Source organism: Pipistrellus kuhlii, unplaced genomic scaffold (genome assembly GCF_014108245.1).
Source record: "Pipistrellus kuhlii isolate mPipKuh1 unplaced genomic scaffold, mPipKuh1.p scaffold_m20_p_7, whole genome shotgun sequence".
NCBI lineage: Eukaryota > Metazoa > Chordata > Mammalia > Chiroptera > Vespertilionidae > Pipistrellus > Pipistrellus kuhlii.
Window position 1 is genome coordinate 16,056,994 of NW_023425573.1, and position 18,332 is coordinate 16,075,325.

Consider the following 18,332-nt stretch of genomic DNA (forward strand, 5'->3'; position numbering starts at 1 on the left):
GCCTGCCCACTCACTTCTCTAATGAGTGATTTCAGAGGACCTTTCAGATACCCAACAATCAGAGTTATGTTGCCCTACAACAAGAAACCTTCAGCGTTGCCTAAATCTTCTCTTACCACTGGGAGTTTTACCTGTTCTGAAATAAAGAACGTTTTTATATATGACTAGTAGCCCATCACGCAATATCGCTCACACTAAGTCAGGAACCGCAGTGTGCCGCCGGGAGCCGAGCTGCTTCCACCTGAGCTGCGTGGCTTCAGTGGGAGGTGGGCCCGCCATCTCCTCTCTGAGCCTGTGCTCAGCCATGGAGGCTGCAGGCTGGCCCCCTTGTCCCCCAGAGGCCCTCCTCGGCAGGGACATCAGGTGGCAACAAAGCAAGCATCCTGCCCTGGTCACTCACACTCTCTGCTCTCAGCAGCAGGCACCCTCCCCCTTCCTCCCGCCTCCCCCCTCCCCCCCGGACTGGGGGACTCCAGCTAGGCTGAAGGGACTGGGTGCCATCATCTTGTGGCTATGGGCACCGCCTTCTTTTGTGACAGAGTGATGGTTCATTTGCATATTACCCTTTTATTAGATAGGATATTTCTAACTATTAATAGATAGTTATAGGAATATTCAGAAAAGCTTCACAGATATAAATCAAGTTCTTACTGACAAGGTCCTTCAAACTGCCCACTATTTACCAAGACTCTGTTAGATAACTCTTTATTTTTATTTTGATTCTCCAAGGTTGAAGGAGTGGCTAACACTACAGCTTGAGAAATCCATTCATCTTTTCACTTCTCTGCTTTGTCGTGTTGTGTGTGATTCTCATTTTGCTGCACCCACAGAGACGTTAGCATGGTGATGAGGCGCTCACCAGTACTCACCAGGACCCGCAGCCCACATCTGTGATGCTCCGCCTCGGCCTTCTTTCAAAGAGCCTCTCACTGGGAATAAGACGTGACTTTATTTCCACTTTAGCGCTCTCGTCACATTAGCACCTTAGGGTGGCAGACCAATTTAGAGGGCACAGGGAACGTTCACACATCCTCCTGTTTAATCTGCACCACAGCCCGAAGCGAAGCAGGGCAGGGATCTCAGTTGACAAATGAGAAATCTGGGGATAAAGAAAGAATCGGCAACCCAAATCCCGCTCTCCCGGCGCGAGGCCTGAATTGTGTCTGCCCTGCAACGGCCTTTAGATTACTTCACGTCACTGTCAGTTGTGAAACACATAATCAGATCTGCATTTTCATAAGATGCACGGGCGATATAGTTAACCTAGGCACATTTAAAAAAATAAATAAGCAAATAAATAAAATTGGCACGTTTGCAAGTATACAGGTCAGGTGGTAGAAGCTTAGGCTCCGTGAGTACAGTGTTGATGGGATGGAAAAGTATTTAGGAAACAAATATGACATGTAAGATGTGACCAGATTTCAAAGACATTCTACCATAACAGACATTCAGTAGGTTAGAGTTCACTCTACAGGCAATTTAGCCTTTATTTGATGATTCAAATAAAACTTTCTACTTCACAAAATGCCTTTAGGTTATCAACACCAAGAGTCATATACTAAAAGACATACAAACTGCAAATTAACAAAGACATATCTTTAGTATTAGCGATTTGCTAATTAGAAGAATTAAGCACAAAATTGACAAGCAATACATTAGTCTAAAAAGGCTGAGAAAGCTTCCATCTTTCTTCATTCACATCCACTCTCCTACAATGTTCACATCTCTCTTTGTAGCACATTCTCTCAAAGGATGATGTCCCTCTTAAGTACAAATAAAACAGAGGCAAGAAATGTAGCCAAGATCTATGCCATCCTCCCCTTCCAGCATCACCTCCCTCCATCTGTACACACATGCTCTGCCGTCTCACCTGCAGGACAAGCTGTGTCCCCTACCTGTAAGATCAACCACTTCACCTGTGTGTAAACCACAGCTCTCAGGGGCACAGCTTCTGTGGTTATCCGCTTTCCCTCCTGCCTCAGTTTGCTTCTCTCTGCTCCATCATTTCAGCAAAAAATGGAGCCTAAACTGCACCCTTTCATCAAAATATTTTCTTGATGCTACAGCCTTACTACTAATGCCTCATTCTCTGTTCTCATCTGGAATCTATGCACTACTGTCACCCACATTTATTCTTTCCATTTACCAACTTTTTAGTTTATTCTCACTTTCCTCCAACTAGGATGTGGTCCTCCCCATGCTTTATAGTATCCCATGTCACCCACGCCAATGTTTATAACTTACCAATAAAAAAATGCATTTCTTAACCTTTTAGGAGTCTGATAAGGAAAAATAATATTTCTATAAATTTACCTATGGTAATTCAAACTAATAAAACTGAGAAGAATACAAGTATTTTGGCTTATCACAGATTGGTGTGGAAGAGTTTCATAAATCTGGCAGATTAACTCTCTCTGAGGAATTTTGCCATGCAGAGCATCAAGCTGAATAAACTTTCTCTCTCCTTTCTTTCCTTATTTCCAACCTTCCTTCCTTCTCTTTTTCTAATCAACTGAATATCTTCAGTTCTAAGTTAGAATGAAATCAGTCAGACTTAAATGACAATAGAATTGTGTTTCAATATAATAGCATTGTATTAATCTCTTAAATTATTTTTAGTTGTGTAGAAGGTAAATTATATGTGATTTCTAAAGAAGCTTTGTCAAGCTCTAACTAGCTTAATGATAAAAAATTAAATTTTCTGTAATGCTCTCTTCTTTTGAGTGTTTTATATAAAATTACATTTTCTCGGTCTTGAAACTTGGTTCTTAGACTTTTCACGTGGCTTTAAACCATTATGGGTATATGTCATTTTAGTCTTCCTTTAGTTTTTAGCATTTAAGTCACTTAAAAATTAAAAGTTAACAATAGATTTGTACTTCTTTTAATTCAAAAGACTAAGATAATGAGTTTCCCCCTAAAGTCTGAGCACATATTACTGCATTGTGGCACTGACACATACACAGAATGAATCTGTTAGTTTTGTAAGCAGCAGAGTTTGCTAAGTCTCTTGTTTTAGCATTTCAATAATAGAACAGTGCAATTATTATTAAAATGTCCTCACATTATAATATGAATTAAAGGAAAGTATGCCTTATTGTTATTTTTCTTGGAAGTCATATTAGTATTTCTAGGGAAATGTTGGAAAATGTAAAAGAGAACATGATTGAGGCTCAAAAACAACAGCTTAGCATTGTTTGAGCCTCCAGACACGTCCATCATTTATGTTCAACTTACACGTGGGAGAAGCATATGAGAGTCAAAGCCCACACACAAAGACAAAGCCAACACGTTATCCAAACTAAAGAATGGAATCCGGCCCGAGTAGCTCAGTGGTTGGGCGGCAACCTATGAACCAAGTGGTCATAGTTCGATTCCCAATCAGGGCACATGCCTAGGTTATGGGCTCAGACCCCCAATAGGGGGCGTGCAGGAGGCAGCCACTCTCACATCATTGATGTTTCTATCTCTCCCTCCACCTTCCTCTCTGAAATCAATAAAAATATATTTTAAAAATAAATAAGTAAAGAAAGAAAGAAGTGGAGAGTTTTGATGTAAAATTTTCTTTAAGTGGAATATTTTTCTTTATTGGAACATAAGCTCAAAGTTCAGCTTTTGATGATAATGAAATAGTAATTTATGCAAGTTATTTAAAAATAAAAATGTCTATTATAATTTTATTATCAAAGTAATTTTAGTTATAACAGGTCATTGAATATCATCACTGATAAATCCTTTATCTATATAAATAAAGTGGAAAAAGGAAAAGTGTACCAAGAATTAATTTAATAAAGTAACACTGACTACTAGATTAGTATTGACTCTAAAACAGAAAGAGAAAAATGTCTTCTAAATTTTGAAAAATTTCAGATTAAGGTCTACATAAAATGTCTATAAATTTTTTTTCTCAACTTCATAATAATTTAAAGAGTGTGGAACCAGTATCTACTGGTCATATTTAAGCTTAGGAATCTCATTCTCTTTGTTGATAAAATCTGATGATTTCTAGGACCACCTACGTTATTTCAGGTATGAAGCATGTGGAGGTTTCTGCTCATTTATGTTTGTACTATGTTAAACCATTATTCTCTGCTTAATTTGAAGGGCACCTTATATATTGTATTTACACAGAGAGGGGAAAAACTGGTAATCATGCAAAGATTAGGAAAGGTGTGTTCTGTTGGGGAAATTGAAAATATAATAGAAGAAGCGCCTTAAATATTGTGCAATACATTCTAGTACGGAAAAGAAGTAGTAAAAATTTGAAGGATGGCCGAACCCAGTTTGGCTCAGTGGATAGAGTGCCGGCCTACGGACTGAAGGGTCCCGGGTTTGATTCAGGTCAAGGGCATGTGCCTTGGTTGCAGGCACATCCCCAGTAGGGCGTGTGCGGAAGGCAGCTGATCGATGATTCTCTCTCATCGATGTTTCTAGCTCTATCCCTCTCTCTTCCTCTCTGTAAAAAATCAATAAAATAAAAAAATAAAAATTTGAAGCATGACTTGGAGAAAATTAAAAGCAGGTCTAAGGTTGTGAGGAAATGTAATGCAATCAGATTCTGAAATGTGAAAATTATGTGAGAGTATGCTTTCTTAGAAGTTATTGATAACATTAACTCAGGTCTTATTAGTCATCTCTCACTAGGCTAAACCATGGTTACACCTGGTCTCCATGGTTACACCCTCAGAGGCTGCAGTGTCAGTGGCAAAAGTCTTGCTCCTGGGCTGGGGGGCGGGGGGCTCAGCTCAGTGCACCTCCTCCGTCTGGATTGGTGGAAGGGACAGCTCTCATGGCTTTTCTATAGCTTCTTACTTCCACTCACATTTAAGTAGCAAAAGGAAAGCATGAGACCAGTGGTGATAGCGTGGAACTCAAGTCATATGGCTGTAGAGAGGAACTAATTATGATTTATTGGAGAGAGGGGAAAAACTAATTAGAAAAATAATGTCATCTACTGTAAATGTCACATGTCAATACTGTCTTCCATGGAGAATGTGAGAGTACAGATAAGTCTTGAAAAGATAGAGCCAAATGCATGTCAAACACTCAGTTAGCAGGAAGAGGCTGGAGTCCTCATTAGTACCGGCATCTCTGGCTTTCGCCATTGAATGAGCCCAGAAGAATAGGATGGCTGTTTAAGTAAAACTAACTTTAAAAGGGAGCCTGAGCTTAGCAGCTTAGGTGGGAGTATGATATATGACGATAAGAATGCAAAGAGGGAGCAGTGGTAATTAAAAACATATTGTCATAAAGCTCTAAAAGGTTCATGAAGTAATGGCTTAGGAGAATTTAAAGACATACTGTCATTAAAGCAACCACAGAGGTAATAATACAAGGATAACCCCAAGATTAATTACATTAAAGTAAGTGGGCTAAATGCCCTGATCCAAGTCAGCATATTCAGACTGAATAAAAAAAGCAAGATCCAACTATATGCTTCCAAGAAACACTTTTTTAAATTAGTTTTCATTAATGTTATTTTGTATTAGCTTCAGGTGTGCAGCTAGTAATTAGACAGTCATAAACTTTGCCAAGTGTTCCCTTTGATATCAGAGCCCCCAGCACGGAGCTTAGTTTCTATAATAGTATTGACTCTATTCCCTGTGCTGGACTTCCCAGGACTGTTTGGTAGCTACTGACTTGTCCTTCTTAATCCCTCCGTCTCGTTCACCCAGTCCCCAACGCCCCTTCCTCTGGAAACCATCAGTCCACTCTATTTGTCTACGAGTCTGTCAATAACACACTTTAAACATGTTAACAAACAGGTTGGTGTAAAAAGAATAAAAATAATAAGTGCAAGAAAGCTGGCTGGTGTCTCTGCATATCAGAACAAAGCGGACTTCAAGATGACTAATGTTGCTAGACATCCAAAGGGTGCATTTTATAATGAGAAAAGGGTCACTTGTTTAAGAAGACATCAGACTACTAAATGTTTCTGCACCCAATATCAAAGCTCCAAATACAAGACAAAACAAAAGAGAACTGGGAACAATTTCATTTCACTGATAGAGATTTTAACACTTCCTTCTCAGTAGCAGATCAATTGAAAAATTGGTACAGTTCCAGCTGATTTGAACAACACTAACCATCTACTTAAAGCTAATTAACATTTACAGAAAATTATTGCCCACAGGAGGTTACAACTTCTAACATGCTCATGAATTATTCAAGAAGGTGGACACTATTCTAGGTCATAAAACAAGTTTCAATGAATATCAAAGGACTTACATTAAAGAGCATGTTCTCTAACCATAATAGTTATATTATAGGTGAGTAAAATAATATACTTAAAAATACACTATATATATATATATATATATATATATATATATATATGTATATGTATATATTATTGATCTTTTACAGAGGAAGGGAGAGGAATAGAGAGCTAGAAACATCGATGAGAGAGAAACATCAACCGGCTGCCTCCTGCACTCGCCCCACCAGGGATGTGCCCGCAACCAAGGTACATGCCCTTGACCGGAATCAAATCCGGAACCTTTCAGTCCACAGGCCAACACTCTACCACTGAGTCAAACCGGTTTTGGCAAAAATAATATACTTTTTAAAACCCTCAAATATTTATTCAAATATTTGAAAAAACACACTCACTAAATAATCCACGAAGTAGAGAAGAAATCTCAAAGGATATTATAATATATATACATTTTGAACAGAAATCATAAAAGCACAGTATTCATATTTGTGAGGTGCAGCTAAAGCAGTCTTTACAAGGAAACTTATAGGTTTAAGTATATACATTAGAAAATAAGAAAGGTGTCAAATTAAGTACTTCTTCCATTTTAAGAAACTATTAAAATAATAAATTAAACCCTGGCTATATAACACCAAGGAAATAATAAAAGCAGAAATCAATAAAATAGAAAATTTGAATAGCTTTTATGGAGAATCAAATGATGATACTGTCATAGACAAACTCTTTCATAAAGTAGGGGAAGTGGGAACTCTTCCTCCAACTCCCATCATGAGAACACGGATACCATATTGCAGTACAGCACATATACCATAGCACATATATGTAATATGTACTTCATCTAACTATTAAAAATGCTATATATGTAATTATAATACCACCATCATACATATTAAAATATGATCCTATGGCCGAAACCAGTTTGGCTCAGTGGATAGAGCGTCGGCCTGCGGACTGAAAGGTCTCGGGTTCGATTCCGGTCAAGGGCATGTACGTTGGTTGTGGGCGCATCCCCAGTTGGGGGTGTGCAAGAGGCAGCTGGTCGATGATTCTCTCTCATCGATGTTTCTAACTCTCTATCCCTCTCTCCTCCTCTCTATAAAAAAATCAATAAAATATATTTTTTAAAAATATGATCCTATGAATGACAGTGTATCTATCTTGTGCTCTTTACTTTTGAGTATAATTATGAGCAAGCACAATTCCTGCCCCGGGTCACCCCCAGGAGGTCCCTAAGGAAGGGTCGCAGCTGTGGAAGAGAAGGGGCAGCCCCTAAGTGGCTGTGACTGTTCCTGAAGGACCGTCCCCCGCCTCAGTATGTTTCCTGAGTGATGCGAAGTTAGTCTGGAAGCTTCGGATCTCGCTGACACTAAAAGGCTCTCCCATTAGCAGCTTCCGTGCTGCATTAATAATAAGAAAGGAATAAGGGAGCAGGCTCAGCTGCAGGCTCTCCCGGGAGGGGAGGCCCCAGCCCCATGCTCTTCCCCACGGCCTCTCTAATGGCCTGGTCTGTGTGAGAGGAACACAGGGATGCTAAGTGATGTCTGTTTTCTCAGAGTTCAAAATCCCTTCTTCTTGGGGAGGAACTCCGGTTCTTTCTTTCTTTTTTCTTTTTTTTTTCTTTTTTGACTTCTAAGTTTAAAACTGTATCATGAATACTTTTTTGGTTGAAGTGAATCTGTCGGAATTCACACCTATTTTAATGTAAGTGCAAAAAATGAAGCACAGGGGAAAATTGCTCTAGAAAAAAATAAATCCATCTTTCCTGGGAAACCTGAAAAACTGAGTCCTCTCAGAGATGTGTCACTTCTCTGCGCAGCAGAAAATTTTTAAAAATCAAGAATAAGGGCCTCGGCTTTTGCAAATGTTAAAAACTCTTGTAAATAGGCAAAGAAGAAACGATGAGAAAGTATCTTATTAAAACGAGATCAGTGAGGTTGGATTTGTTAGGTTCAGGGTGCGTGTTAATGAGTTATGTCACTGTTAAAGTTGTGTCTTTTCCGGGTTCATAAAGTTAGGAGCCCACGCCATGCTTAACAGCTTGGGTTCTTTTCCGACTGAAAATGCTGACCTTCAGCAGGAGTGCACTTTTAAGATGTCCCTGATGTAAATATCTGTTTTTAAGTGTGTGACCTGACCAAGGAGTAAGAGTATCTAGGTGGTAGTTCGGTTGTGGCAATTTTTCATCTACAAGAAAAACCATTTTTGCTATCAACTACTTTTTAATTGGGCAAACAATAATTCATTATCTCAAAAGTGTTGCTCAGATTTTCATTACTTGGACTGAAAATGCTATAAGGTTTTCCTTGATTTATACTAATGTGCCCTGATTTTGCAGTTGATTTTTATAATTAGGCTATAAATTGCATACTTTTGTACTTTTAATTTATGAGGAAGAAAGAACAATGCCAATAATCATCATCTATGGCAATATATATTTTCAAAATGAAATATATAGTCATAATCCTCAGGAAAGAAATCACTATGATAGGGTTCTGAACTATTTATGTAAGAATCAAGAAATTATTGTACAAACCCATTAAGAGCTGTTTTCCAGAAATTTATAATTAACGTGTTTTTTTTCTTATAAGCACTTACCATTTTAAGGGAGGACAAAGAAGATACATCTAATAAGTCAAGGCTGCCCATTCAGATTCTTAAGATTATATATAAAAGCCTGCGAGTGAAAAAGAAGTATACAACTTAGAAATGAGACAATGTTAGGTATTTATCTACAGTCTAGTGGACATTAGATTTTTCCTCTAGGCAAGGAAAACAAAAATCTAAATCCCTTTTCATTAAATCACTCTTTCATGTAATGTATTTATGAGCCAATGACTTTTCATAAATCCAGTGGACCTGTCATTTGTTTTATGTTGCTAGTAAAAAGCTGAAATGTGCTGAAACCGGTTTGGCTCAGTGGATAGAGAGCATCAGCCTGAGGACTGAAAGATCCCAGGTTCAATTCTGGTCAAGGGCACATACCTTGGTTGCGGGCACATCCTCAGTGGGGAGTGCACAGGAGACAGCTGATCAATATTTCTCTCTCATCGATGTTTCTCAGTCTCTCTCCCTCTTCCTTCCTCTCTGTAAAAAAGCAATAAAATATATATTTTTTTAAATTGAAATGCCCGTTACATACCAATGGGTGGCATGTTATTGTTAGATTGCCCTTAAATTTAGGGGAGGGAGGAGCAGAGGATGCTATTCCTATGAAGCCCCGATAGCAAATAGGGCCATTGGGAAAGCAGCCGCATCTGACAGTCTTAGAGTTGTTGGTGTCTGCACACTTGTCTAAATTAGTCTGTTCCCTCCTCTCCCCTGCAGTCCACGAAGGCTCGGGTGAGACCAGCCAGAAGGAGACCTCCACCTGTGACATCTGCCAGTTCGGGGCGGAATGCGACGAGGACGCCGAGGATGTCTGGTACGGTGCTCCCCCTGACGCTTCTCAACAAAACCATGAACGTTGACTTCCTTTTACTCCTTCCCATGTTTCCAGAGGAAGATGTGGTCGGCATTTCTTTTTCTTATCTAGTTCCTAAGGTGGGTGGGATGCAGGGAGGGGAGAATATGAGGGCTGTTGTAACGGCAGGAATTTCTGAAGCTGAATTGAGAGCTGGGCTGGGCCAGCTGCCCTGCTTCTTTTGATAGGGGATAAAAAGCCATCACAGAGACACCCCAGGATTGTCAGGGTTCAGAGAGGGAGAGAACAGTCACATTTACCAGAACATCTCTCATGAAGTGTGTTCAGGAGCCAGTGGACACCTGCCGATCCGCTTTCTAAGGGCAGGTCTGGAGCTTTTACTGAAGGGACTGCCTCTGGGTGCTGGTGGCGGAGCTGAGAAGATGGTAAAGCAAAGAATTACCAGAGCCGCCCTATAGGATCAACTTCCCCTTCATCCTAGCAATACGCAGCCTCTCCTGGAGATATGCAGAAGCCATAGTGAGTGATATTGATTATGAATGGGTCCCAAAATGCTAGCCTTCTAGGGCATGAACATGTGTTTGGTTCTTCCCTGATCATACCAAGACTGACCAGCCTAGAATCCAGAGGAGGTCTTTGTGCTGTGATAGAGGAATGAGGCAGCCTCTCTCTCTCTCTCTCTTTTACTCTCTTTCTCACCACCATCCCCCCCTCTCTCTCACTGCTCTACCTCTTCCTTCTCGCTTTTTCCCTCACTGGCTTTGACCTGTACCTTTTAGGAAAAAAGCCAAGTGCCCTTTGTTTTCTTCAAAATGCATTCATGCTTGCCTGGAGCTTTTAGCACTCATTTTGATCAAAGTGGCCAAGTGAATCTTACATTCTCTCACCAACAAAAGAGGGTGATTCTGTGACTGGATGGTGGTTTTAGCTGACATGATGTTGGTAATCCTGTCTATACATATATATAAGTCTAAGCAACCATTTGATCACCAGGGGGCAGTTGCTCAATGCACAGGCATGGAAACATGAAAAAGACTGATGAATCTCAGAGGGAAACTGGGAGGGCGGGAAGAGATTAACCAAAGATCTTATATGCATATGGATTTGTGTACCTATGGAGTCCCTCAGCCTGATCTTCTAGGATTGGGCCGAAACCGACAGTCTGACATCCCCTTAGGGATCCAGGATTGTGAGAGAGTTCAGGCCAGGCCAAGGGAACCCACCAGTGCACAAATCCATGCACCTGGCCTCTAGTTACAATATAAAAGTGTAACAAATCAGCCTGCTGTGCATCTTAAACCTATACATTATTATATATCAATTCTATCTCAATTTTTAAAGAATAATCATTTTGATCACATTTTTGTGGGTGGAGGGGACATTTTAAGGGACAGGAAGAGGCAATGAAGGCAACATAATTTTGGTAAGAGTGAAACAGTCTGCACCTAAAATCTTTACACATGTCTGAGTGCAGAAGAAGTTGAGGATGCCAGCTGGAAACACTGGGCTCTGGGGTGAATCAGGGGCTCCGTGTTCCAGAAACGTGGGACCTGGAATCTCACTCCTCCCCAGTGCATTAGGGCTCTGTATGTGAAAACACACTGACAGGAAATACACTTTTTTTTTAACGATCTCATGTTTAATGTTCGCTTCTCTCTGCATCTGTAGTTCAGCATTATTTTTTAAAGCTGTTAGAAATCTTGCTATCAATGCTGTACTTTAAAAAAGGTCTACATGAGTCCCTAATTTTTCCTTAAGAATTTCCATTCCCCTGATTCCTCCCCTCCCTCATGATCATCTTTGTGACATCGTCCCCTTTACAAGTGCAGAGACTTAAGACAAGAGCTGAGCTGAGCGAGCAGGTGGAGACTGAGCAGGTGGAGATTAGGGACTGCTTACTGCGGGCTGGCTCATGTGTAGGCACATTTCTCTCAGTTATTTCCAGGAGAAGCCCGGGGGTGTCTTCCTTTATGATTTCGCTCTACAGTGAGGGCTCTGCTTTCGTTTTTCAGTGTGTAAGTGGCAGAGCCAAGAGGAAGCTCTGAACTCAAAGTCACCAGAGGTCATTAGCCTAACAGCTCAAGCAAAGACGCAATTAAAATCCCATTGTTCCCTGTCCTGTCTGCAGTCATGGGATGGCCATGATGGCCAGATCGCAGGACTCAGAACCCACAGGGTGCGAGCTGGTGACGGGGCGGTGCCTGCAGCCAGCTGAGGGAAAACAGCAGGCAGGCAGTGTCCCTCCTGGTGTCCCAGCAAAGACAGGACGTGTGATCTGAAGGCAGGTGGTGCAGGGAGGTATGGGCAAGACCCAGGGCACCTGGACTTAGAAAAAGAAACTCGGTTCAAAACCACGGAGAGGGCAGGGCAGACCCTCAGTCGGTGAGGAGCGGGTTACCAATCAGGAAAGGCAACCTGGCAAATGGGGGGGTTCTGGGGGACACCCGCTTGCAGGAGCTGCTGTAGGAAACAAGCCGGGGACCAGGGGAGAGGCCAGCACCTAGACTTCAGAGAGAAAGGCCAAGGTCAGTGTCAGCGTGCTGCCTGGATGGTCATTCTCTCCTGGCTGAGGGCATCTCTACACCCACAGCCTCCAGGCAGGACTGGCTACCAAAGGGGGAGTAAGGCGAGCCTCCCCAGGGCTAAGAGGCAGAGCGGGGCAGGCCGGGGGTGGCAGGGAGGAAGCCAAGCAGGAGGGAAGAGCTGTTAGCCGTTAAATAAAAGGTCCTTACCGTGTCCAAGACAAGCAGCAAGGAAGGGAGTTGCAGTGATAAGCCTATTAGTTTTCATTTGCATAAATGCCTTTGTCTGGGAACAAATTATATTTAGGGATGGCCATGAAGAGCAGAGGAGAGAGCCGAAGGACACAGAAATAAAGCAGGAGTGCAATTAAACAGGCAAACAGGCGTGGAAGAAAGAGGCTACAGAGAAAGCCAGGAAACAGTAGGGGAGTGGCCTGACCCGCATCCTGCTGCCTAAGCAGGGAGCTCTGAGGTGCCAGTGATTTGGGCGAAGCCATGGCTGGTTCCCCTGCTCTATGTTACCTTCTGCTCCCACAGGAACTCAGCCGCAGGCTCGCGCCCACCCAGCTCCTTTGTGGAAGAGCCACGCTCTAGGGGCCAAAGAACTGCAAGTGGCTCGTGAGTCTCAGTTTGCCGACCACTGTGTTAGGCTAACACCCTCCGGTGACTTTGAGCTAGTCCTAACAAGCCATGAAGAAGTTCCACCGAGAAATAAAGTCATTACTGCACCCGCAGCATTAGCGCCCGGCCCAAGAGGCTGATATTTTACCTCTGGCCGCAGGACCGAGGCTGGCGAGGCAAAGGTGCACAGGTCCTTCCAGTTGTGCTGAGTCTGGGTTCGAGTTAGAAGCCAGCACAGTCCGCTGACCTGTCTCCATAGTCTTCTGGCTGAGAAGCAGGTCTCACTGGATGTGAGGAAGAAAAAATAAATGAGAAGGGAGAGGAGTAAGGAGAGTAGAGAAAAAGGAGAAAAAAATAGTAATTAGAGGCAGCATTGATCAGCCGTGTCCTCCTGTTTTACTTACACTTAATACCTTTATTTGGGGAAACTATGTGATTTGTAAATTCATGTAAGTCTCTCACAAAGCATTGACTTCAAAATCGTTGGAACACCTTGCAAAGGGAAGGGGTATGTGGCTTGTTTGTGGAGCCGGGGTTGAGAAGAAATGAGCCCAGCCAGTGTGGTTCAGTGATTGAGCATTGACCTATGAACAGGAGGTCACAGTTCGATTCCTGGTCAGGACACATGCCTGGGTTGCAGGCTCGATCCCCAATAGATGGCATGCAGGAGGCAGCTGATCAGTGGTTCCCTCTCATCATTGATGTGTCTATCCCTCTCTCCCTCTCCCTTCCTCTCTCTGAAATCAATAAAAACATTTTAAAAAGAAGAAATGAAAAGAAAGGCTTAAAGATCTTTTCTCTCTATATCTAGACTGAAAAGAAAAGTCAAAACCAGATACATTTACACATCAAAGAGACTTTCAAATGCATCCTGTCAAAATAGTTTATAAAGAAAAAGAATTGCAGGTAACTAAGTCGGACATGATACAATTGGCTGGCCGCAGAGTAATACAGCCCCATCTGATATGCTGAGAAGATCAGGGACTCAGCATACATCTCTGATACTTGGTTGGTTTTAGAAACAGCTTTCTGTCCCCTTAATTATCGTACCTCATAAATTATTCCAGGAAGTCCAAAGCAGGTCAACAGGAACTTTTGGCGCTGGGAACTACTCCTAAGAAGTAATTAGATTGGAACTTTCCGTCGGTCCTGTGGATCAGAGGTAGTTCAGCGCCCAGGGGTTGATTCTTGACTTAATAAAAGAATAAAGTTGGTAGCTGGGTTTGATCCAAGGAACAGCTGAGCATGGAGCTGCCTGTGTGCCTCCCGTGTCCAGGGTGCCGGATGGACCCAGGGAGCCCAGGTGTAGGAGCAGAGGTGGCCGGTGACACGTGGCTTAGAGCATTGGTCAGCAAACTCATTAGTCCACAGAGCCAAATAGCAACAGTACAACGATTGAAATTCCTTTTGAGAGCCACATTTTTTAAACTTAAACTTCTTCTAATGCCACTTCTTCAAAATAGACTCGCCCAGGCCGTCGTATTTTGTGAAAGAGCCACACTCAAGGGCCAAAGAGCCGCAGTAAGCCGACCACTGGCCCGGAGGGCCGGCTCGATGATGCTATGTGCGTGCTTCTCACGTGGCTGGAGAGTCTCGCTTCCACTTAACTCCGCGCTCCTGTTCTTTTTGCATGCACTCAGGCTCCATTAGCAAGTCACAGCGGCCTAATAGCTATTAATTCCTCAAGCAGCCATTTATTTTCTCTCAGAAACATTAGCGATGTTTTCCATTTTCGTGCATAATATCCTGGCTGGGCCGCAATGGTGAGAAAGGAGAAAACATCGTGGCTGCAGTGAAACGGGTTCAGAGGAGAGAATGAATGGGCATCTGTTTCCTCTGCCTCATTGATGTTGGAGCTGAGCGGGATGCGGGAGCTGGCGTTCCTTGGGCGAATGTCCCTCACAAAGACGGTTTCATCGGAAGCCTTTCACCCTGTGCACCTTTGATCGGAGAGGGCTCCTGTGGCTGGGAAGACGTGTGAGGCTGGCAGGGTTCCCACCTTTAATGCACGGGAGACTGGGGGGGATCGGGAACATTAGAAGCCGGGCCATGACCTTGGACGACCCTCGGCGCTGGGTTTCACCATCCCTGTAAGCAAACAGGCCTGAGGTCCCCGCTGGAGTGCATCCAAATGATGAGTGGGAAAGGGATGATGAAGACAATAGAGAAAGGGATGCCCTTTAAAAAGGACTGCTGCCGAAGATGGAACAAAAAAACTGTGTTGCGATTGGAAGGTTTCCAAATGTTTCTATTTAGCACAAAGGAGATGGGCCGGGCTGCATTGGGGGGGGGGGGGGGGGGGGCGCGGAGGCATCTAAAGAAAAGGGTGCTGGTCAGTTACCAACCTTTGGGGACTAAGAGTTTAGTCAGCTCCCCTTACCGATTCCCTGTGCTTTTCACCTGAGAACTATACATGTGGCTACCTGATCGGTTCTGGCTTCTAACATTTCACTCGCGGAGAGAATGCAAACACGCATCACAACAGGACATAGGTCTATCTAGACCAGTGTTTCCCAACCTTCTCTCATGATGAGAATCACCTAGAGGAGTTGTTAAAACACAGATTCCTGACTCCCAATTAAGAAGTGCTAAACTAGAATTTTGGGGAACATATAGGTAAAATTGTATACTTAGCTTAGTGCTCTTAGAACAACTCCACCAGGTGATTCTCATCATGAGAGAAGTTTGGGAAACATTGGTCTAGACCAGTGTTTCCCAACCTTCTCTCATGATGAGAATCACCTGGTGGAGTTGTTAAAACACAGATTCCCGGATCCCAACTAAGAAGTGCTAAACTAGAATTTTTGAGAACATATAGGTAAAATTGCATACCTAACTTAGTGCTCTGTATATAAAATCTGTCTTAGAGCACTAGTTAAGTATACAATTTTACCTATATGTTCCCAAAAATTCTAGTTTAGCACTTCTTAGTTGGGATCCGGGAATCTGTGTTTTAACAACTCCACCAGGTGATTCTCATCATGAGAGAAGGTTGGGAAACACTGGTCTAGAGTCTAGACTAGGGGTGTCGAACTCAATCAGAGAAGGGGCCAAAATCTAAAATCCAGCCTAAATCACGGGCCGAATGGTTTACTGAACAGTCATAAACTGTCATTGTGATGGAAACGCAGCGGAGAGCAGTGATGACAGCGCGGTGCGGGCCACATTGCAAGGCCTGGCGGGATGGATTTGGCCCGCGGGCCTTGTGTTTGACACATGTGGTCTAGACCAATGGTCGGCAAACTCATTAGTCAACAGAGCCAAGTATCAACAGTACAATGATTGACATTTCTTTTGAGAGCCACATTTTTTAAACATAAACTTCTTCTAACGCCACTTCTTCAAAATAGACTCACCCAGGCTGTGGTATTTTGTGGAAGAGCCACACTCCAGGGGCCAAAGAGCCACATGTGGCTTGAGAGCCACAGTTTGCCGACCATGGTGCTAGAAGATCCGAGGGTTCTGTTGCATGCAAGGCTCTAGGTCCTAGGAGATCACCTTCTCGGTGCTGAGATTCCTGCCTCCGGGACCTGCCTCCTCACTCCCACCCCAAGAAGCCCGTGCTGTCACCTGAGAAATGGTCACAGTATTGTCTGTACAGGTGGGTGGGTGTGACGGGGAAAGACACCTCTCTTTCCTTCGAAGCTTCCATTTGCCCACAAAAACTTTTGTTTTTTAAGAGATATTGAACTATTTTCTGTGCTGCATCAGCCAAGGGTGAAGGATTGAGAAAAGACAGACAAGAAAATAAAGCTGGGGCTGGGTGAGACGCTGCTTCTCTGGTGGAGAGATAGCGACAGCGCCCACAAGCCGTGTCTTTATTTTATAGGCAAATGCCATGAGGTAAAGTAAGGGCGTGGTCACGATATTAACAGTGTTCCAATGTACTCCATGACATGCACCTGAACTCTATCAAGCCCACATCACTCAGGCACATGGGGCCAGGTGTTCGGACCATGGGCTCAAGCTTACAGCTACAGCTGTTGGCTATCATTGTGCTGGGAGGGCTCTGCCCTCCAGGCTGGGACTTGTATGTGGCTTTGCCCCGAGAGGACTGTGCCTTCTCATTAGTCTGAGGCTTGAACCTATCCAATCACTGTAGCCGCTCTCCACAATTTCCTATGGAAAATGGCTTTCTTAGGACTATGTGTGTGTCAATTACAATAGATTGAAAATAGCCAGGAGGCTGTAGAAAGCAGACATATCTTCACCAAAACGTGGTTATTTTGAGCAGCTTCAACTTGAAGTTAGCTGTTTTGAAATGACAATGCAACCCCGATTGTGAATAGGGTGAACAATATTTATTTGTTATAACTAGCGATAGTTTTCATATATTTACACAGGTTTAGAGACTGCCCATTGTAATGCTGGCATGTCATGCAATATTTCAGGGGGTTTTGCAAATGCCGAGCCCTGAGGAGCCCAAAACAGTGAGGGCACTGATCTGCAAGCCATCGGCTAAGCTAGGTGGAATTCATTCTTTGCTGCCTTTGGGACTAACGAGCTGCATGCCCCTTTCCAAGTGGCAAAGGAGAGTGTAATACAAATGCCAGAATAGAAATTACGAGATATATAGGAAGAGGAAAGAACCGCCCAGTGAAATGGCAACTAAATGTGGCTCATATGCTGGGCATTATAATCCCTATCTTAGTGGCAACGCCTCTTATTTCCCAGTTCATATGTTTGATGATGACACTGAATTGAATGTTTATAGTTTTCTCTGATTATCAAAGTTGTACATGTTTGTCATAGAAATTTGAAGAGACCAGAAATATGGAAACTCTATTACAATGTCATCCCATCACTCCAAGATTCCCACTGTATATGTTCCTTCCCTGTATGTGTACATGTGTGCACAGGCACGTGTGTGTATGTATGCCTGTATTTCTAATGAGTCTGATCATATTTGACATGTCCACAAAGTTTCTACTTTTAAATTTTTTACTTAATCTTGAGGCTGAGTTTGGAGATTATTATGAATGTTGAACAAATTTGTGAATACTCTATAATTGAACAGAACTTCTGTGGTCCAAATTCTAATGACTCTCCCTAAATGTTGCATTTTTTTTAAGACAAATGAATTTGAGAGTACTGTCCTCACACTGTGATCTAAAAAATATACCAAAACCTAAATGCTCTCTAACTCAGCATTAGACATTTTCCTTGGTTAACTCTGAGAGACTAAACAGTGTGACACCAAAACCATTTCCGTTGTCTGTACCCAAAGAATTCAGAACAAGTAGGTTTCTGAGGCATACGCATTATTTGCTAAGAATCTGTCCTCCCAAAGGAGGTTTAAGTTGGATAAAACTGTTTCTGGTCAGTGGTTTACTTCAAATAGCAACATGTTGTATGTGTTGATTCAGCTAAACAACAAATTAGCAAAACACCAATTAGAAAGAATATATGCACCCCAATGTTCATAGCAGCACCATTTACAATAGCTAAGATTTGGAAACAGCCTAAATGACAAACAGCAGATGAGTGGATTAAAAACTGTGGTACATCTACACAGTGGAATACTACGCTGCTATAAAAAAGAAGGAATTCT

The 18,332-nt window shown here is 42.6% G+C and overlaps 1 protein-coding gene across 1 annotated transcript in view; it reads left to right on the forward strand.

Moving 5' to 3' along the window:
* TMEFF2 (transmembrane protein with EGF like and two follistatin like domains 2) overlaps window positions 1-18,332 on the forward strand; it is a 227,671-nt gene that overhangs the window by 117,991 nt on the left and 91,348 nt on the right. Inside the window, exon 5 of the mRNA XM_036421949.2 lies at window positions 9,542-9,638. Within this exon, the coding sequence (XP_036277842.1) occupies window positions 9,542-9,638 (97 nt within the window). The remainder of the gene's footprint in view (window positions 1-9,541; window positions 9,639-18,332) is intronic.